We start from the raw sequence: 22139 nt of genomic DNA, 5'->3' as shown, positions 1-22139 counted from the left end.
GTTTTGGGGCTTTAGGGGTGCAAAACTCTCCCTCCTCCCCAGCCGTCCTCGACCTGGGGATTTGCTCTTGTCCTCCCTTCCTACTTTCTCTCTTGTATTTTATTTAAAAAAAAAAAAAAACCTGGTTTGACATTCTGTGGTTGGCAAATGAGGTGAGAGCAATGTGGGTGGTGTGCCAGAGCACGTTGAGGCCAGTCAAGTGCATCAAGTGCTGTGTAGCCTATGGCTGCAGGAGTAGCAGCAGTGTTGCAGGTGTATTCAAAGGAGAGCAGCAGTTGAGTTGAGGAAGTATCTTGGAAAGGGATAGCATTTTGGTAGTTGCTGTGGTTGTGACAATTCCCAGAGATTTGGAACACAGCTCATTGGTAGGGAAACAATGCCATTTTGTAAAAAAGGCAGTTTTAGCAAATTTTATTAAACGTAAACCTACAGGTGAACAGTTGGTCTGTTTTCTCAGAGAAGCAGAGGAGGTAGAGTTTAAAGGGGCATATTGTGGTTTTGTCTGTCAGTTGTTTCTTAAGAGGGGAAGTTCTTTGCTACTACTTTGAAACTGGCTGATAGAGGGCTGCATAGGATACTTATGGGAGGATGTTACAAGTCAGTGGTTCGCAGTCTTCCTGGTAGGAGTGAATAAACTGGAGTGTCTGAACTAGTTTGAAGGGACTCAAGTCAAAAAGGAAGCATTATAGGTCTTACCTGTTAATGTTCATTTGTTAAGTTGGTTTCTTCTTATAAAGTTAACCAATTGATCTGTTTGGATGGACCATTTAGGTCTTCATCTGACATCATTTACTATGACATGCAAAAGGCCAAAATAGGCTTCATATATTGATGCAAGACCCAACCCATGTCCAGCAGATGGAGTTCCCTAGAATCTTCACTGCCATTTAAAACAAAATACAACAGTCTGCTCAACAGTCACACTCAGTTATCAATTCATGATTAATTAATGATGTAGTATTTTAGGGACACAAATCATAGATGTCTGACAGCAACTTCAGTATTTGGGATTTAAGGACAGTGCTGAGCAAAGCCCCCTCCAGTATATTCTAATCTGTCTTGCCATACATGGGACACAGGCCATAGAAGTCTGCCTAGTTATGGTCTTTGTTCTTCACCGCTAGAGTCAGTCTAGCACCACTCAACACATCAACATGCATGCAGTCATTTAAGTTTTGTTTTAATACCATCCTCTTTCTAATTAGGGATACTTTGTTTTCATGCCATACCTTTTGGAAATTCAATCATCGTTTTTGTCTCCACCACCAACCTCAGGAGGGTATTCCACTCTTTTGTGCTATTTGGCAGATTCATGAAGAGACAAACATCTTCAGAGGCTGTGATAGGCTGTTGGCTTAAGCCAGGGTATTGTGCTGATGTGCATTTTAAGAAGCACCTGAGAATATCCAGGTGCACACTATCCAAGCTAAGGCAGTTGTCTGGGCAGAGTAGATTGGTTTCCCCACAGAATATTTGTACTGAAGCCACTTACTCATCACTTTGCAGGCTGGATGTGCATGTAAGGGAGGATACAGCTTTCGGTGCCAGTATGTTGAATGCTGGCCTAGCAGGATTGCTTCCTAAATAGCTAGATCTTGGAAACTTCTCATATATGAACTTGTTCAGAGGGATAATAAGGAAGGATAAATTTAGATCTTACTTGCTAATTTCCTTGAGTCCTTCCAACTCAATCCAGACTCATATTAGTCTGTTCTTCCCTGCTCTGTCTTAGCTCCTTGTTACAGGGTTGGAAGGATTCCTCTGAGGACCCTTTTGTGGAGGGGGAACTGACTGTTCAAGTTGTTGCAGAAATTGGCTGAATTGGTAACTGATTAATTGTAACCCCCTTGTTGGGTAGGGAATCTTAGTTTAGTAATCTGTTTATGCTGAAATGAGTGCTGCATAGATCCCTATATAGGGTGTTCTGTCTCCATCTGTTGATAGAGGAGCATAAATCCACTGGTCTGGAAGGACTAAAGGGAAGGGAATTAGCAGGGAATATCGCATTCTCCATTATATACCCACTCCAAGTAAAATGAATTCTTCCCCAGCTGAGTTCTTTTCTTACAGGACCAGAAGCTGTATTTGAGTATGGAAAATATGATGTTTTATGACACAATTTAGATGCATTTTATTTATATTTCATTCAGTGTGGGGAAAACAGAGATCCCTACTATTTAATCCATACAGAGTACAGAAAATAGTTATTTTTTTTTAAACAAAATTATCTTCCACATGCAAAACAAAACAGAAAAGTTGTATGTCTCCTTTTCCTTAGGTGTCCCCACATAGTTTGAATGCAGTAAGTTCTGCTACTGGTGTGAACCAACCTCCTCAGCCTTGTCCTACAAGAAGGCTTTCCCCAGCAGCTGAGCCTTCTACCCCACGCCAGAGGACACTACCTCATATGGCACTGGCTACACTTCAGATTGGCATACTGAAAACACCAGTATTTAGACCTAGGTATGTGAGTGAGTGGAAGTTGTGTTTCATTTCCTTCCTCGATGAGAAAGAAGGAATAATGTAGCAGAGTCTTAACTGTTCTACATGCAATCTTCAGGTGCTGGTCTTCCTTCCACAACTCTAGCAGTTAGTATGCATGAGGTGCTTAGGAAGAGATCTTTCTATCTTGCATTGTAATTGTTCAGACATGACATGACCTTTTCTTTCTTTATCAGACAGATGTCTCTGAGCACAATAGCCATCCTGAACTCTGCGAAGAAGGCTGTAGAGTGCACTAAAAAACATCGCAGTAAGAGCTTTGGAGCACAACCTGCCCTCCCATTTTCAGAAGCTGGAGCCAGCAGCAAACAAGGTACAGTCTTTGGTGCTTCAGCAGGCAAATATACAAGGTGGAGAATGCTACAAGTTCAGGAGCTGTGTGCAGAATTGTCTAGGGGAGACTATATCTTTGCTTTCAACTTCTTTTTGCTGTCTTGTGTGTTCCAGGATCCACACACAGCTTAGACCTCCAGCAGTCTAATGGATCCAGGATTTCAGAGGGGGGTCGAGCAATAAGCACTCCTGACCGTAAGTAACAGAATATCAGTGTTACCTCCTCAGGTTCCCTATTCACCATATCTGCAGCACTTTTGTTTTCTTATGCTTTGACTTTGTGAAAGGTATAACTGAGCCATTGCTTGTTGCATGGGCTAGGTACTTTCTTCAGGCTAAAAGCACTGTTTTCTGCTTGCTCTTGTTTCATCCATTTCCAAATAGTAAAAATACTTAAACATGGCCTATAAATCACAGGTTCACTTCCCACTGAGTTCCTCTTTTACCGGCCTGGAAGAGGAACACTAGCCAGTTGTGAGACCCATTATCTCTTGTTGAAGAGACTACAATTTGAAAGCTAGGTGTGATGTGATAGCCTGTCTATTCTCATGTTCGGGGGGGGGGGGGGGGGGGGCTATAGCATGTATTGTGAACGCATGGTAGACCTTATTTTGTTTACTCTCTGGACCTGTGCATTGAACACACAAACCATAAACTTCTCTGATTAAGTGCAGTTCACTTTTCCTGATTGACTTCAGTTTGGCTAAAAACATCAGTTCCTAGACCTCTCAGGAGCTTTAATTTTCACTGATCAGGGTTCAGTCATTATTTTTACTCTTTCGCCCCTAATGTCCATCTTCAGATGTATCCACTCAATTCGTCTGAGCTTTTCTCTCTTGGTTTAAGATTCACATAGTTATTGCCCAAGCTTTTGCTTTTTGTTCTGTAGTCACAAGCCTGGTCACTATAACTTGTTAAACTACTACCGGTTGATATTCCGCCTGTAGCAGTCAGCATTTCTTTTTGAAGCACTGATCACTGCAGACAGAACTGAGACCAAATATTCAGAACCAGTACTGGGAAAACATGACTAAAGTCACCAGAAAGAAAGCATGAGGTTGTAATTAATTCTATTAGAGCAAACAATTTGTAACACAACAGTTCATACCCATCTTTTGTGCGAAAAAATAAGTTTCAGAAGTTCAAATATATGGCTGTTTAATGCTCAATTTCTCAAAAATTACTAAAGTTCAGAATGGATTTGTGACTTTAGTCATGTTTTCCCAGAGACGGTCACATATCTGTATCATTGCTGGCTCCTGTACATGGATAGCCCTCGGAGCAAGTTAGGGCTGCTGTATACGTAGTTCTCTGGGCATTGGTACCTAATATCAGTGGTGCCTGGCTAACTTCCAGCTCCACTTCTGCTCTGTGCCTAGACTCCTGGCTAACTGGATGATATGGTGGTCATACGTGATAAATTCAGTGGCACTATCTGGTTAAGTGCCACAGAATATTGGAGCCGGTCAGCATGATTTAACCAGGTAAGAGCCCTCCTATTCAGTTAAATCATGCTGAATGTCAACCTCTGTGTGTCTGCAACACAAACTAAAAAGTGTTTCCTCACCCTCCTTCCAGACCAGTCTAGACACATGGGTATATGATTTTCTGCCAGCAGATAGAGATTGAGAACCACTGATTTAATGGAACACTGTAAGTATCTTGTGCTATCCCTAACCAGTCAGTATTTCTTAGTCTTCAGCAGATGAGCATCTTGTGCAGTCTCAATTGGTCTGGTAGGCCTTAGCTGGTAGACCCCTATATCCAGGATTGAAAAGTTCCTCTTGAGTAAGGAAGAAGGGAAAAAAAATTCTAAGAGGTTGAGGGTGTGGTCTGGTGAGGCTGCCCCAGTTTTGACTAGGAGTGCCAAACCCTGTTGTCTGTGTCCCCCACCCCCATCCTGAGAAGGAGGTGGTTCCCCTTAGGAGGAACATGGGCTGCATTTATCCCAGGGACAAGTCTTAACAAGAAGAAAAGAGCAAGCAGAAAGCAAGAGATGATTGCTGTCTACTGCAGCAACCGAGGGTAGTTCGGAGATTCGGTACGGGGGAATTGGGAGGGGAGACAATTCGTCTTAAGGCTCGTTAGGTGCAGCAGATTCGAGAGTAGAGCAGCCAGCATTTAGCTTCCTTTGCAGTATGGCTTCCTTGGGAGTCTGTGGTTGGTGCTGTATGATCTGTGGCACTCGCCACACTGCTGTCTCTTCAAGCGGCTGGTGATGTGTTTACAATAAGTCACCTGGGTGTGGCTGCCAAACTTGGCAAAGCTGCAGATGAACAGCCATGTGTCAATGAGGCAGTCTGCAATCAGAGTAGTGTTGAGTTTCCTGAAATAGTAAAGGACCTGGTTTTGACAGTGTCAGGTTCTCAGGTTCAGAGCCCGCGGGGATGGGCTCTGGAGCAAACGTGAGCCCTTGGGCTGCTGACGAGGAGTGACAGCAGCAGGCAAAACCCACCAACCAACACTGGGCTAGCACACTGGCACAGGCAAGGACTGCAGGCGCCGCCCAGCGAGCCGGAACACACAGACTGGAATACACCGGACTGGTCCGCACCGGACTGGAACACACTGGACCGGAACACCCCGGACTGGTCTGCACTGCTTCACCTGCACTTATCCACTAAACCCCCCCCCCCCCCCCAGGAGTTGCTCCTGGGTTCGATCGGCCAGCAGGACTTACTGGATACAGGATAACCCCAGGACAGGATACTAGAACAAGCTGGAAACAAGTGCTCCAATGCCCTAAACTAACAGGGGTGCTCCTAACAGTAAACCAACAGAAGAATTCCTAAGCCATACTAACAGAAGTGCTCCTAAACACAGTGCACCTATGCACTGAACTACAGCAGTGCCCCACAGTACTAAACTAACCAAGGGGAAACAGGGGAGTCACAGGGAGAAAGCAGGGAAGCAAAACACATAAACTAACACAGGTGCTCCTAAGCACCAAGCTAAAGCAGTGCGCCACAGCACTAACCTACCAAAGGTGCTTCCTAAGCACCAAACCAACAGAAGTGCTTCAAAAGGGAAAGCAGGGGAGCCACAAGGGAAAAGCAGGAAAGCTAAACACAAGTCAAAAGTATACACTGCACCCACACTAACCTGGACCTTTAGCAAATGCAAGCAGGGAAGCTAGACACAAAGTCAGAAGTGCACACTGCACCACCCCTATCTAAAGCAAACGACAAGCAAATGTTGCAAAGGCCCTGAAGGAAGGAATACCACTTCCTTATCAAGGCCCTGCCTGATGATGTCACAACTACCAGACACAGGCAGCCAGCATACGGAAACACAGAGAGGCTTAACCCCCACAGCTGCAGTATAGTGAAGCAATTAGAGCTATGCTGAGAGCAGCCAGCATACAGAGACAGAGCTAACTCAGGCAACACACTCAGGTGCAGTATAGTGAAGCAATTAGAGCCATGCTGCTGGAAGCAACCAGCACACAGAGACAGAGCTAGCTCAGAAAGGACAGACAGAAGAAACAGAAGCCAGCTAAGAAGCTGACCCCCCCAGAAATAAGGTAAATCTGGGGTGGGGGGTCACGGCCACAATCATGACAGACAGGTATTGGCACCAGTTTGGGATCAGCAGGTGTTGAGGTTTGGGCAGGAAAGGCCCCTGGTGCTCAGCCACACGGAGATTTGACAGAGTGCAGGGGTCCAGCAGACAGGAAGTGGATCTGGCTCTGGGGCAGGTCTTTGGCCCAAAATTTATTCTTTAGACAGAAGACCCTGTGCATGCATAGAAGAGTTGGCCATCAGGCCCACAGAGACCCTCTCAAATGTAAAGGGGGAGAGCCCACATTGCATCTGAAGAAACTTTGGATGACTTGAAGTTGCTATGATCACAGGAGTCCCTGGGACCTATGGGGCTTCTGGATGGGCCTCAGACAAACCCCCAGGAAGGTTGATGGGAGTGATTCTTTGTGGTAAGAATCTTGTAGAGATGAGTTGCTCTTCCTTAATGCCCAGCTGTTTTCAGCCTTGAGAATCTCCAAAGATCAGCCAGTGGAGGACTCTCTGTTACAGGGTATTAAGAAGCCATCCAAGGCCTTCCCGTTCACAGGCGATAATAGCAGTAGAATGGAACTACTTGTAGGAGGCAAGCTTTATGGCTAGGCTATATCCAGTTCAGTTGCAGAAAAGGTATGCCTTCCAAAGGTAGACAAGCTAGTATTTGCATCATTAAGAAGACTTCTATTCTGATGGAAGGTGGCACAGTCCTGAAAGTCCTCCGCGTCAGTTGGCTCCGATGTGTAGTGCTTTTGGTTGCTCCGGGTTGTCCACGTTGTCTTGGTACGTGGCTTTCATGCGGCTCCTTGTGGACCAGCTCTTTCGGATTCCAGTGGTGCAGAGTCTCCTGCAACAAAGGCCAGTGCTGTTGAAGGTTCCCTTCCATTTTGGTTGTACAGCTTGGCTCTTGACAGGTTGAGATTGTTGAAGAGCTATTTTGATGCGATGTTTGCCACCTTGGTTCGAGCTAGATAGCGCTCAGTTTCTTATCACTGGCAAGAGGAATCTGAGAGATACCTCTAAGGCGAACCACTGTAGGGAGGTGTACAGGTCACATTTGGTCACTCTTTCGGGCGTCAGTGGCACTAATATTGTTTTTTCTGCAGGAAGAGTTGCAGAAGGAATTAGCCTGCAATTTTCTTTGGTTCAGGTTGCAGCATTGGCATGTTTCAGGGGTCGAGTCTTCAGCCCTTCCTTGGCGGACCATTCGGATGTGGGGGGGTTCTGTGCTGCTTGAGCCGCTGTGGCTCGCTTCCAATGAGGATCTTCCCTTGGCGGCGGTGGTTTTGGTGCTATGGCTTCAGATCGTCAGGGTTCACTGATCCGGGCATTGGCGTTAGAGTTCCTCTTTTGCAGATTTCGGAGTCCGGAGTGATGGTGCAGATAGTGTTGTTTTTGCAGGCCTTGTACATCAGCCTCCTTTTCTTCTCTCAGCTTCGACTGTTGGATGTGCATGTAGACATCCTGCGGTTATTGTCGAGGTTTAAGGTCCGTTCAGCTCACCTCTTTGGGCTTCCTTCTTTCTTCTGGCGGGGTTTTGTGGTGGCTAAAGCATCTTTAGTTCGATGGCTGACTGAGGTGGTGAATTTCATGTCCCTCTTGGTGGGGCGGTCTCTGCCTGCAGGGTTGCAAGCTTGTGCAACTCAGTTGCAGGCTGCTTCCTGGGTGGAGATGGGCTCCTTTCCCTGGGGAAGATTTGGAGAGCAGCTTTGTGGCTTTCCTGGCTTTCTTTTTCAAAGCTTTCTGGAGTCGATGTGATTGTGTGGGGTGATGTGCGGATTGGATCGATGGTTTGGTCCCAGGTAGTGGTGGCGGCTTTCCCACCCTCGATAGGGAATTGCTTTGGTAAATCCCACCAGTTTCTGGATTCATCTGCTGCTGACGCTGTGGAAGGAAAAATGATGTCTTACCTGATAATTTTCTTTCCTTTAGTAGCAGCAGATGAATCCAGAATACCTCCCTATCATTCTGCCGTGCTCTGTGTTTTTCTCCTGTTGAGGTTCAGGTGCAGTATTAAAAAAAAAAAATGACCAAACCCATATTGGGGAAAGAAAAAAATCAGATGGGACAGACATGTTCTAGTCATAGTTCAAGACTGATGTTTCATTCAAGAGGAAGGTTTGCACTTCTGTTGTCTGTTTTCTGCATTGTGATGTGAAATATACTGAAGGAAGAAGGGTCTGGACATCCAGGATCACTGGCTTCTTTCACTGTTCTCTGTCTCCACCTGCTGGTAGACGGATACAACCCACCAGTTTCTGGATTCATCTGCTGCTATTAAAGGAAAGAAAATTATCAGGTAAGACATACTTTTTCCCGTCTTTGGATGTATTGGTGATATTTTAATAAAGTTTTTTGGGAAAATGATTTCAAACTCTATTAGATTGTAAGCTCTTTGAGCAGGGACTGTCTTTCTTCTATGTTTGTGCAGCGCTGCGTACGCCTTGTAGCGCTATAGAAATGCTAAATAGTAGTAGTAGTAGTAGTGCACCCTCCTCAGCACGCAGTGATGGGATTTGAGTTCGGGCCTGTTGGTGGTGGTATAGCTACTTTTTGAGTCCCTTGGAGATATTTCACTGAAAGCTGCTACTTTGGAGACTGTTTCTGGGGGCTGTCAGTTCAGCTAGGAGGATTTCAGAGTTGCAGGCCCTGTCCTGCAAGGAGTTCTTTTTGGTGATGGCCAAAGAGAAGGTGGTGCTTAGGCCAGTTCCATCCTTCCATCTGTAGGTGGTGTGGTGCCAAGTCAGTATTTAGGGAAGCAGATAATGACCAGAATGCAGGCTTCACAGGTTGGACGTTCAAAGAGTCTTGTGCTGTTTGCAGAGCATGGGAAAAGTTTTGTTCAGACCGCCTTTTTGTTTTGATTGGAGGGCCTAAGAAAGGGGAAGCAGTGTATAAAATGACGTTGGCCTCCTTAATCCAGCAGGCCATAGCATCCATATGTATTGGCTCGGTACCCACAGTGTTGAAAGCAATTTCTACTAGAAATCAAACATGTTAGAAATAGAGAGGGTGGCCATTTGTCATTGCATTTGTGGTGGTTGACCCAACTGGGTTGGATGTATGTATAGGCTTGCCAGGATGCAGTCTTTAGAGCTGAGGTGTTAGTAGCAGACTTGGCTGGATCCCACCCTCAGCATGCTGCTTTAATATTTCCCACATGTATGGACTAGTCTGGAGGAATGATGAGGATAAATTTAGGTCTTAGTCTGCTAATTGTCTTTCCTTGAGCCACTCCAGACTACTCTAGAACCCACCTGTAGTTCTTCTAGAATGTAAAAAAGAGAATGTGGAACTAAAGTAGAGGTGGTATAATGCTGTTAGTCCATCTGTGGTGGGCCGCTGTAGGGGTTTACAATTGACTGCAGGTTGTAAATTAGTTTTCAGTTGTTTTGTGCCCTGGTTTTAAAGTTTTTTTTTTCTTTTAAATCACCTCTTGCTTTATCGACATACTGATTGGTTAGGAGCTGCGTAGATTACTTATAGTGTGACATCATTAAGTTGGTGGTTCCACCATCTGTTGACAGGAGAGCATATACCCATGCTTCTGGAGTGGTTTGAAGGGACCCACAGAAAGGAAATGATCAAGCAAGACCTAATTCCGCCATTGTGATACTCAAAATGATACTAATCAAGTAACCCCCAAAATTGATTTCATAACTTCAGTTTTATGTTATAGGTTTGCTATTTTTTAGGAATGCAATGTCTCTTTGTAATGCTTTCCCTTTGTAAACCACCTTGAGCTAAAGGTAGAAGACAATATATAAATAAATGTTGTCGTAAGTAATAGTAAAAACCTATTCTTTCTTTTAGAGACCATTAGTAATGTGACTTTTGGTGCAGGGGTCAGTTACATCAGCATGACACGCACCCCTTCTTCAGCAAAAGGTAAAAAGGGTGGTAACTGGGTTTCACATCTACTGTTCAGTTCAGCATTTTCTAATTCCTTTGCTTTTTGGTTTATTTTATAGATCAATCCCAAGCTCAGCAACAAGAAGTTCTCTGTATGACATCCCCTGATAAGCTGTGAGTTATTCCTTTCCTCATTTTCTTCTTTTTTTTTTTTAATTTTTAACAAGAATCTTTATTGAGTGAAACCACAAAGTACAACTCAAAACTTTACAGACATTTATCATACAGGTTCCTCTCATAATAATTTGCATAGTACATAAAGACTCCTAATGCAATTTTCATAAAAAGCAATAACATTTCTTGTAACATTTAAACCTTTTATATATCCCCATTGCCCCCAAAGAACTCCACCCCCCTCCCCCCTCTTCTCCATGTCTCATCCCTAAAGAAGATTCCAAGATCCATGTCTACGATAACGATTTGGTCACTGGTGCCCAAATCTGTTCCCATTTTGCTAGGGTTTTATTCTCCTTAGCCATTAATTTTTCCATACTACTTATGTACCACACCAAATTGCACCATCTCCGTATTGAAGGACATCCATTCTGTTTCCACATCCGTGCTATCAGCAATCGAGCTGCATTGAAGCAGTGTTTTGCCAGCTGGCTCCCTTGATTAGTGAGCCCCCTGATCGGTTTATTAAATAAAAACACTGCCGGATCCCATGGTATGGTACCCTCCACCCATCCATGCAACCTGCCTCGTACTGATTTCCAAAAGGCTTGTACTTTTCTACAGGACCACCAAATGTGTCCCATTGTGCCAATCTGCCCACATCCTCTCCAGCATAATTTCGATGTCCCAGGATACATATGATGTAACCTCGCCGGAGTGAGGTACCACCGATATATTACTTTTGTACAATTTTCTTGGATATTGACTGCTCGAGAGCTGTGGACTGAGGCTCGCTCCATCTGTTGCCATACTTCAGGGGTATATGTCACTCCCAATTCGCTTTCCCACTTATCCCGGTGTCTACAACTAACCCCCAGGGAGTCCCTCAAATGTCTGTATAACTTGGAGATCAGTCCCTTGGACTCTTCAGTTTCTACACATAGTTGCTCTAAAAATGTAACTTCCCCACTTAGCTTGCGCTTCAAACCTGCTGTCTGAAGGAAATGAATGATCTGATTATATGCATATTGATCTTGCTGAGGTAAATCATATTCACTAGCCAACTCCCCAAATGTAATGAAGCGCTCATCTTTCATTAACTGCCCCCACCATATCAATCTATTTTTCCGCCATTTAATAAAAGGAGACAATGTGCATCCAGGAGGGAATGCTGCATTATAGGCTATGGGTGTTAGGCGTGATTCATAGAATCCTTTCATTCTCTCTAATTTGTCCCAACAAGAAAAGGTGTACTGAATGATCGGATTTAAGGGTTGAGGTAAATACCGATATCTAGGCGCCAGCCACAATATTTGTCCCAACCTTAGTGGGTTCTGTATCATATACTGCTCTATCCTAATCCAAAGCTTATGGTCTGACTCATGGAACCACTCGATCGCAGCTTTCGCTTGGGCAGCTCTGTGATATAACCCCAAGTGTGGTACCCCTAATCCACCCTTACTTTTCCTAGCTGCATATAAAAGGGACCTAGGGAGACGAGCCCTACGACCCTGCCATATAAAGTGCTCTATTCTGGTTTGAAGCAAGTGAAGCATATGGTTATTAATTGGAAGTGGTATAGACTGAAATAGATAAAGCAGACGTGGGAGAATATTCATCTTCACAGTTGCCACTCTCCCAAACCAGGAGAGATGTAATGGGTCCCATCTATCTAAATCTCTCCTAATTTCCTTAATTAAGGGCAAATAATTGGCTGCACTCATGTCATTCAATTTACAGGTAAGTACCACCCCCAAATACCGCAATCCCTGCTTGACCCAGGTCAGCGGGTAAGTCTGACAGCAGGTCTGATAGTCTCTTTCCTCCATTTCCACTGCCATGGCCTCAGTCTTTGCATAGTTAATTTTAAAGCCTGATACTTGGCTATATGACTCAATCTCAGCAAACACTGCTGGTAGAGATGTTAAGGGAGAGGTTAAGGTCAACAGAATGTCATCTGCAAAGAGAGCAATTTTTGACTCCCACCTCCCCACCTTCAATCCTTGGACTGCAGGATTGGATCTTATATTATGAGCTAAAGGTTCCAGTACAAGAGCAAATAATAAGGGGGAAAGAGGGCAACCCTGACGAGTTCCTCGAGATAACTCAAAAAAGGGGGAAGAGTTACCATTAATCTTGACGCATGCCCTAGGTGCAGTGTATAATTCTTGTATTAACCCTCTAAACATAGGTCCAAACCCAAACTTTTGTAAGACCGAATGCAAAAAAGACCAATGCACCCGGTCAAAGGCCTTCTCCGCGTCTATACTTAGCAAACAGCATGAGGACTTTTGTTGTTGCGCCAAGTATATGACATCCATCGTCCTCCTAATATTATCAGAGGCTTGTCTGCCCATTATAAAGCCTACCTGATCAGAGTGTATTAGAGTTGGTAAAATATCTACTAACCTAGTGGCCATTACTTTAGCTAGGATTCGTACATCCACATTTAATATAGAAATTGGACGGTATGAAGCACATTCAGTTACCTCCTTATTGGGTTTGGGAATAACTGCTATCCATGCATCCTTCATGGTTGGAGGCAAATTCCCTCCTTCCCTAACAAAATTCAAAACCTCTGTCAATATAGGTGCGAGATATGGAGCAAATGTTTTGTAATATTCTCCAGTATATCCATCCACCCCCGGAGATTTGCCTGTCTTCAGAGTCTTGATAGCTTTAAGTACCTCCTTAACCTCTATCGGAGCCTCCAATTTGCTCCAATGCTCCGGGAGCAGAGCTGGAAGATTTATTTCCTCTAGGTATGCCTGGATAGCAGTAGTTTGTATAGAGGGATCTTTAGTATATAATTCAGCATAAAATTCCCTAAATCGCTCCCCGATAGCCTGAGATGTGGAAAGAGTCGTGCCCCTTTTATCTTTAACCCGGAATATGTTTCTGTCCATCCTAAGTTTACGTAAACGAAGTGCCAGTTGACGATTAATTTTATTTCTTCCATTGTATGCATGGAGACGGAGTTTCTCATTAATAAAATCAAGATCTCTAAGAAGCAGCTCGTCTAATTGGAGCCTCGCTTCCTGAAGAGATCTATATATCCTAGATGAGCCTGTTTGCTTATGGATAATCTCAAACTCCTCAATCTTGCCCCTCCAGTACCGCTTCAGCGATTCCCGATGTCGCTTAAGGTGACCCGCCACTGTCATAAAGTGGCCACGTGATACCGCTTTCAAAGCATCCCAGACAACAGCAATAGAAGGGCCTGAATCCAGATTAAAGTTTAAATATTCTTTAAGCAGTTTCACATAATCTGCACAGATGTGTTCATTTTTTAGCATAGTGTTATTAAAGGTCCACCTTTTCTGTCCATCTGCTATCCCAGAGAAGGACAGTAGTACCTCACAAGGAGCATGATCTGAAATAGTGATATTTCCAATTTGTGTGTCTTTCACTTGTCCCCCCAGTAGTTTATCTAGGAAGAGAAAATCTATACGGGAGTATGTGGCATGTACTGAGGAGTAGAATGAGTAATCCCTGTCCAGGGGGTGTCCATCCCTCCATGTATCAAAGAGACCCATCTCTTCCACCCATGTAGCCATCTGACCCGCCAGTGTTCTATCCACTCGGGAGACAGATCCCGATCGATCTAAGTTCGGGTCCATGGTAACATTAAAATCACCTCCCAATATGAGTTGGCCTCCTACTATAGGTCTAATATTTCTCTTTAATGTTTTTAAAAAGGAGGTTTGGCTTGCATTTGGCCCATATATGGATCCCCAAGTATATTCCTTAGATTCCAACGTTCCCCGAATGAGAAGATATCTCCCTGCTGGGTCTCTCTTAATTTGCTGAACTTGTATGGGTATACTATCATGAAAGAGTAAAGCCACTCCTCGCTTCTTACTATTTGCAATATCAGAGGCAAAGTAAATTTTTGAATATGAGGCAGGGTGAAACAAATGTTCATGCGCTCGTTTCAAATGTGTTTCTTGTAACATTACCACCTGTGGATGCAATCTGGCTAACTCTTGGTATATCAACTGTCTCTTTCTCGGAGAATTCAAACCCTTAACATTCCAGGTAATTATTTATAAATCTGATAACATTTAACTCCTTCAAGTAGAGACAGCATATACCAGCATATACCAGCACCTATAATAGAATCTTTCCCTCTTATCGACATAGAAGAAGAATAACTCCCCCCACCCACCTTCCCCTTCCCCTACCCCAACAATGTATTCCATGTGGGAAATGCAGAAAACAGAAAAAAGAAAACTTCCCACACTTACCCACATTAAACTCCCAACAAGGTCAACAGCCTCTCTCCCAGCCCGATTCCCTGACTTCCCTTCATCCCTGAAATACGACCCTCCAATTCAATACAAGTGCATCTTCCCTTTCACTTCTCTGGGTGCACTCTTATCATGAATAACAAAACCTTAGTATTGTCCCAGATCATGTCACAGATCGTGTTGTCGTCTTTCGCGGTTTCTTTGCTTTATTGAAGACTTGTTTCCATTGATGAACTTTATCCCGCGCCTTGTTGGCCGCTGTTGTCTCCTCAGCTTCCATCTCCATTAAGCCTGCCAGTTGAAGAAGTTGTTTCGCATCTGCTACAGTGCGTGCTCGGTGTGATTTGCCTGCTATAACAAAGCAAAGGGCAAATGGGAAGGCCCATCGATATTTAATGTTATGTTTGTTCAAAGTGCCCAGTATTGGTTTCATCTCTCTACGCCATTGCAACGTATTTGCTGATAGATCTTGATATACTGTTATCAAAGTATCATTATACATCAGTTCTTTCTGCTGGCATGCTAAGGCAAGTAATTGCTCTTTTTCAGAGAATTTCCAAAACCGAACAATAATGTCTCTTGGTCTGTTAGTTTGCGGTTTACCCAGTGCTCTGTGGGCCCTCTCAACCTCTGGTAAAGGCGTCTCTGGCTGTGCTGCTAGGAGTTGTCCACAGACCTCTTGTACAATTTTCAGGACCTCTTCCTGGGTCTCTCCTTCTGGTACCCCGCGAAATCGCAAATTTTTACGTCTACTGCGATTTTCAATGTCGTCTAGCTTATATTGTAATTCAGACATCTGCGTTGTAATTCCTTCCTCACGCTGATGCATTTGTTGTACTACTTCCACGTGTTCATCCATCCGCACTTCTAAATCTTCAATACGGGTACCTACTTCTTTAAGTTCACCTCTTAAATTATCAATGCGCTCTACTATGTCCGCTTTCATATGAGCTAAGTCCTTTCTTAAATCCATTAGCAAACGAGCAGAATGCGACTTCCTCACACTGCCTGTGTCTTCTTCCGATCTTTCCGACTCAAAATCTGAGGCCTCCTCGAGGTGTGGTGAGACATGGCGCGAGGGTGTTTTAGATGTACGCTGGCTACTGCGCATCGCGCTTTTCGCCTCTAAATTCTTTAATTTTTGCGTCATGCTCCCTTCCTACCTTTCGGTCGAGGTTCTATCAGCGGGAAAGAGTCAAAATACGTCGTATTTACTGCTAAAGTTCGCTATTTTAGCTGGATTGTTCGGGAGCTACAAAATCAGGCTTCCATCGAGGACAGTGATGTCACTGGAAGTCCCCTCATTTTCTTCTTTAATGCTTCACTTCAGTTTTCTTGTTGCTGCTAGATCACATTGGTCACAAAGCACCTGCAGTACTTTCAGCTTTTAGCCCACATGCCTTCCATACTGTGAGCCAGGTGGAGTAGGCAAAATGACTTCTTAACTGTGGAAAAACAGAGTATGTGTATACTTTGCCATAACTAGGTACTGGCAAATTTTCAAAAGTGTCCTTGTGCTTTGGACATCAAGCCCAGAGAATTTGTGTATATTTATACCCGCTTTTTGCACACATTTTCTAGGTTAATTTACCAATGTCTGCCCATAAAAAGCTAACCATAATCCTATCCCCTCTGGGTAAATTTTTGTATACTCTTTTGGTGCCTAAAAAATCAGCACAAAAATAATAATGCTGGACACTATTCTTTAAACAGCACTTAAAGCTAGGAATCACAACTGCATTTAGGCACAACCCTTTATACCAATGAAACCTTGCTGTAAATCTCTAAATTAGGCAGGTATCCCCTTTATTCTATAACACGATGCATAAATTAAAGGAATACTCCAATCCCCAAGTTGCTGTGCCCCCTTTATGGATCCGTGTGTAAATTTTAATTCTGATTAGCACCAATAATTGCTTGTTAAAATCCAAATTATCAGCACTAATTGGCTTGTTCAACTAAATTGCATGCACGATTTTTAGTGACTTTTATAGAATTTGGGGGTTTATGTGCATAAGTTTACCTGCATATCAGGGATAATTTCTAAAAAAAAAAAAAAAACACTTTTTTTGAATGTTAAGCACTGTATTTTTCCTATGGAAATGTCTTAAAATTGCTTGTTAAAATGAGTGAGCTAAGCCGTGTTTATCTTAATCTTTCTACCCGCAGGACTAAGATTTATTTATTTATGAGTTTCATTATTTACATTCATATTACATAAATGCATTGAAATAAATATACAATTGAATAAGATAGATTTACCCTTTAACCAAGGTGAAGAAATTAAACTTCTAATTTTGTCCACATTTCTGAGACCAGGTACAAGGAAATAATAATTAAGGAACTTCTAAAAAAAAATTCAATCAGCGATGGGAGGCACCTAACATCTGCTAACGTTTTTCAGCATTATTAACCTGTTGGAGCATTCAGAGTAAGACCACTACCCCCTTCTTTAGATACAATAAATTCCTGCATTTTCTTTGGATCAAAAAAAAAAACATAATCAAATTTAAGGATACTAAGCATCTACACGCAAATTTTAATAGAAAAGTTCCGCCTAAAGCGAGAATTATTGGTTTCAATCCCATGAACTCCCTTCTTTTTTGTGTATCCTTATTTAAATCAGAATTACAATCTAGGTCTCAACTCTATAATTAGTTACACATTATATTACAAACTACTCACTAGTAACTGTTTAACATTTTAAAATATATTTCTTTATTAATAGATCAATACAATTATCCTAAAATAAAATCCATTCTCTTAACCCATAGTTATTAACCAATCCATACACCAATACATTTAAAACCAAACAATTCTCCACAATACTCTTTCAATACACATTCAAATAGCATATATCTGGCAATCTTTTACATCAATGTGTGATCATAGCTCTTTAGTCATGTGTTAATCCACTGCTCCAGAGTCTCCCACAAGATTCAGCCTTGCTTCAAATCAGACTCATTGAATCACCAACTTGTAAAATAGTTCTGTCCTTTTTTCCAACAAACCGTTGTAACGTTAGTGATAAATCTTGAACAACCATTGATGATGTCAGTCAGTAACATCCAAAACTATCCATTTTCACTATTAGCAGTATCATATGTTCCAGATATATATATATTTTGAAAATGTTGTTACATTTGTATTAGAGTTTCAATCTCTCCTGTTCTTATAGTATTCCACCATACGACCAGGACCCAACATGCTCATGTTTCGCTATAAAAGCGTCATCAGGGGTCTTGAATTCTAAACACAACAACAGTGGGTTAACTATAATTCTACTTAATATGTATCATTGTTAAAAACTCTCAAAATTAAACATTAACATGTTATTTAAATCAGGAAATATTCTTAGCTCCCAAGAATTGTGCAGTTATATATCTGAAGAACAATCGAAATATATTACAAGGAGGGTTGTTCTTTCAGTTATTACTTCTAAAGAACTTTCCAAGAATTCTGTTAAATTTAATTCTGACTGAGGTTCCGTGGACAAGGCTTTAATTCCAGAAATATATTGAGCTTTTACAATGGGTGGCAACCCTTCTTTAGGAACCCCCAGTACTTCAGCAAAATATTTTTTCAACATATCTAGTGCAGGAATCAAAGGTGATTTTGGAAAACTGAGAAATCTTAAATTGTTTCCCCTCATTTGATTATCTAGATATTCCAGTTTCCTAACCAGAATAGCTCTCTCATGAATAACTGTTCCTATGGAACTTTGTAATTTTTTAATATCTTCTCCCTGCAATTCAGATTTTTCTTCTTGCACTTGAACTCTCCCAGACAGGAATTGTTGAGACTGTTTCAGATCAGCAATTCCTTCCTTAAATTAATTCGTTACCTGGAGTAGTGATGTATTCAAACCTTGAATGGCCTCCCGCAGGACTTCCACAGTTACCACCGCTGGTCTTTGTTTCCCTCCGTGTCCCTTGGAAGCAGTTCCCACAGTGGGGGAAAGTGTAGAGTTATCAACCCTCACATTACCAATAGTTGTTACCTCTTCTGGGGTTGAGGAACCGGCAGGACCTCCTCTAGTTGCCTGAGTGATCGTTCCCACTTCAGGGGAGTCACTCCGTTGCTCTACTGCCGACACCATTCTGCTTCCTGGTTGCGTGGGAGCTGTGTGGAGAGGCAGGCTTAACGAGACTGCCTCAAAACTGTGATCCTCGTGCGAAACAGAGGATCCAATCAAAGCAGGTGCCTGTGTTCCCAGTGTTTGGACTCCAAAGTCATGTGCCGAATAGCGAGACTTCCACCGAGGTTAGAGGAGGCTTTTGCCCTGGTTTTCCCTTTCCACTTCCCCATTAAGGTAGGAAGAAGTACTTCTCCTTCGGAATTGTTCAAGAGATTGAGAACTCTAAAACATGCCTCCTCTCTGTTGCCATCTTGTCTCCCCTGCCGAAATCACTCCTGCTTCAGGACTGTTTTTTATTTAAAAAAAAGAAAAGCAAATGAACCCAATTGCTGATTTTGGAAGCAACATCTACTTTCAGAATGCTCTGTTTGTTTTTAATATAACTATGATAGTTGGGGCTTAACCTTTTCATGCCTGTTGTTGCAATACCACAGCAGTATATTACAAGTGCTCCATGGAAAGCAAATACCTGATTGAGGAAGGGACTGATTTTTGAGATGCTGTTTCTAAACACCGAAAATAAACCAGTAGTGATGCCCGTTTTAATTTTCAACCATGAACTATCTTTATGTGATAGGGTTAATGCATTTTAGGTAACAGAAGGAAAATGTGGATACTTTGAATAGTGTTAATAAAAAATGGAGTTTTCCATCCTACTTTATGAAAGAATGGCTAAGCGCTTTAAAAGGTACTAGTGTAAATACAGCTCACTGTAGGTCAGGACAGTGAACATGAGTATCCATGATGTACAAGAAGTGCCATTTTTATATACATGACTAAAAAACCACACGCATCTACTAACAACAAGTGTACAGGTCATTAAAATATTTTAATGTAAGGAAGAGAGGGTATCAGTAACTCCTTTTTTGGAATAGGTTACTACATTTCTTAACAAGCATTATCTATTATGTTTGTGCAGCGCTGCGTACGCCTTGTAGCGCTATAGAAATGCTAAATAGGAGTAGTAGTAGTATAGCTTGGTTTGGCCTCTCATGTATATTAAAATCACTGTTTTGTAAAGCTGAATGACTCCCTTCATTGTCTTCTCTCTCAATGTTTTGGTTCCTTTCAGTGCCTCAAAGCCTCAGAAGTGGAAGGTGGAATCTCCAGTTGGAAGAAAGATCCACCCAGCACCAACCAGACGGTCTTCAAGGAAGACACCATTAACACCAGCCAACTGAAAGTTTCTGAGGCAATCAAGAATTGGGGCAAACTTAACAGCCAGGGTTTTACTATAATTCAAAGCAAAACTAAATGGATGAATTTTATTACCACTGGAGAAATTACCTGCAGAGATCTGTGCCTGCTTTTTTCTGTGGGTAATTTTTATTCTTTTTTTGGTTGAATGATGTATGTAGTTTTGATATATACAGATCTACATGCATTTTTTTTTTGGAATGGCTCTGTCATGAAGGTGGACAGAATTCCCTACAGTGAGGTGGGCAATAAAGCCCTTGTGTTCATGTTGACATTTTCTTTATCCTCCTGCTTATGTGCATATGGTCAAATAACCAATAATTTCTCTAGCTGGGTGCCAGCTTTTGCTGTTGTATCTCTTGTACAGTAGCTTCATATCATGTAATATATTAACTTGTACTTTAATTGCAGATTTTCTTACAAATTTATATTTCTTATGTGGCTGAAAGCAAAATAAAAATATACTATAAACAGGCTGGTGAAGAGATTCACTCCAAATTACCTTCTAACACATTTGGATAGGGTAGTGGTTCCCAACACCCTTGAATAGTCCTCCTTTTGACACTACTGTCAATTAGTGGGAATTTGAGACAAGTCCTAAGTGGAGGAGCAGCCTAGTGGTTAATGCAGCGGACTTTGATTCTGGGGAACTGGGTTCGATTCCCCACTGCAGCGCCTTGCAACTGTGCACAAGTCACTTAACCCGCCATTGCCCCGGTACAAAATAATTACATATTTAATATGTAAACTGCTTTGATTGTAACCACAGAAAGGCGGTATATCAAGTCCCATCCCCTTTCCCTTTTTTTAACTAAATTTTACCAGTATCTAGCCCAGTATCCTGTCTCAACCAGTGGCCAATTCAGGTTACAAGTAAATGATCTCCAAAAAAACAAGATTCCATACTACTAAACCCCAGGGATAAGCAGTGGCTTCCCCTGGGTCTACCTTTAATAATAGTTTATGGATGTTTTCTTCAGGAATTTTGACCAAACCTTTTTTTTTTCCCCCTCAAGCGACATTAACTGCTTTTACCACTTGTAGATGCAGAGCTTAACTATGGGCCCTGTTTACTAAGACGTGCTAGTGTTTTTAGCAGGTGCCTAAAATTAGCATTCGCTAAACACTAGAGATACCCATATATTCCTATGGGTGGCTTTAGCATGTGCTAAAAATGCCAGTTTGCCCTTAGCGCTGCTTAGTAAACAGGCCCTAGATGTTGAGTGAAAACATTTTCTCTTATTTGTTTTAAATGTGCTACTATGTAACTTCATGGAGCCTTTGTACTTTTGAAAGAGTAAACAATTGATTTTGCTTTTACTTGTTCCCCTCCACTCAGCATTTTATAGACCTGTAGCACATATCCTCTCAGTAATCTCTTTTCCAAGCTGAAGAGCCCTAACCTCTTTAGACTTTCATGTATAGTCAGTGACAACTAACTACTTTTCCTTGGTGGTGACCCCCAATGTGGAACTTAGCATCATATAATTTGGGTCATTCTTCCCCAATATGCATCACTTTGGACTTGACCACATTAAATTTCATGTGCCGTTTGGATACTTACCAGCTCATTTTCGAAAGAGAAGTGCGCCCATCTTTCGACACAAACCGGGAGATGGGCGCCCTTCTCTCAGGGGCACCAGAATCGGCATAATCGAAAGCCGATTTTGGGCGTCCCCAATGAAGTTCCTGGGGGCGTGTCGGAAGGGTAGCGAAGGTGGGACAGGGGCGTGCAGGGGTGTGGTTAAGAGATGGCCGGCTGCGGCCGATACTGGAAAAAAATGGGTGTACCTGGCGAAAATTTGGTCCGTTTTTTTTTTTGGTCCAAGTCACAAGTGCCCGAACTGCCCAGATGACCACCAGAGGGAATCGGGGATCACTTCCCCTGACTCCCCCAGTGGTCACTAACCCCCTCCCACCCTCAAAAAAATAACTAAGACTTTTTTTTTCCAGCCTCTATGCCAGCCTCAAATGTCATACTCCGGTCCATGACAGCAGTATGCAGGTCCCTGGAGCAGGTTTAGTGGGTGCAGTATACCTCAGGCAGCCCAGGCCCATGCCCCCCCCCCCCCCCACCTGTTACACTTGTGGTGGAAAATGGGAGCCCTTCGAAACCCACTGTACCCACATGTGGGTGCCCCCCTTCACACCTTAGGGCGATGGTAGTGGTGTATAGTT

The 22139-nt window shown here is 42.7% G+C and overlaps 1 protein-coding gene across 2 annotated transcripts in view; it reads left to right on the top strand.

Moving 5' to 3' along the window:
- Positions 1 to 20435, top strand: part of NCAPD3 (non-SMC condensin II complex subunit D3) — a 146094-nt gene extending 125659 nt beyond the window's left edge. For both annotated transcript variants that reach the window (XM_030221959.1, XM_030221958.1), the window contains 6 exons: positions 2279 to 2463; positions 2679 to 2815; positions 2950 to 3030; positions 10164 to 10238; positions 10322 to 10376; positions 19837 to 20435. In XM_030221959.1, the coding sequence (XP_030077819.1) occupies positions 2279 to 2463; positions 2679 to 2815; positions 2950 to 3030; positions 10164 to 10238; positions 10322 to 10376; positions 19837 to 19945 (642 nt within the window). In that variant the 3' untranslated portion in view covers positions 19946 to 20435. The remainder of the gene's footprint in view (positions 1 to 2278; positions 2464 to 2678; positions 2816 to 2949; positions 3031 to 10163; positions 10239 to 10321; positions 10377 to 19836) is intronic.
- Positions 20436 to 22139: the final 1704 nt, after the last annotated feature.

This window comes from Microcaecilia unicolor, chromosome 12 (assembly GCF_901765095.1).
Source record: "Microcaecilia unicolor chromosome 12, aMicUni1.1, whole genome shotgun sequence".
Classification (NCBI taxonomy): Eukaryota; Metazoa; Chordata; class Amphibia; order Gymnophiona; family Siphonopidae; genus Microcaecilia; species Microcaecilia unicolor.
Note: the sequence above shows the minus strand (reverse complement) of the source record. Positions and strands in the feature narration are given on the sequence as shown.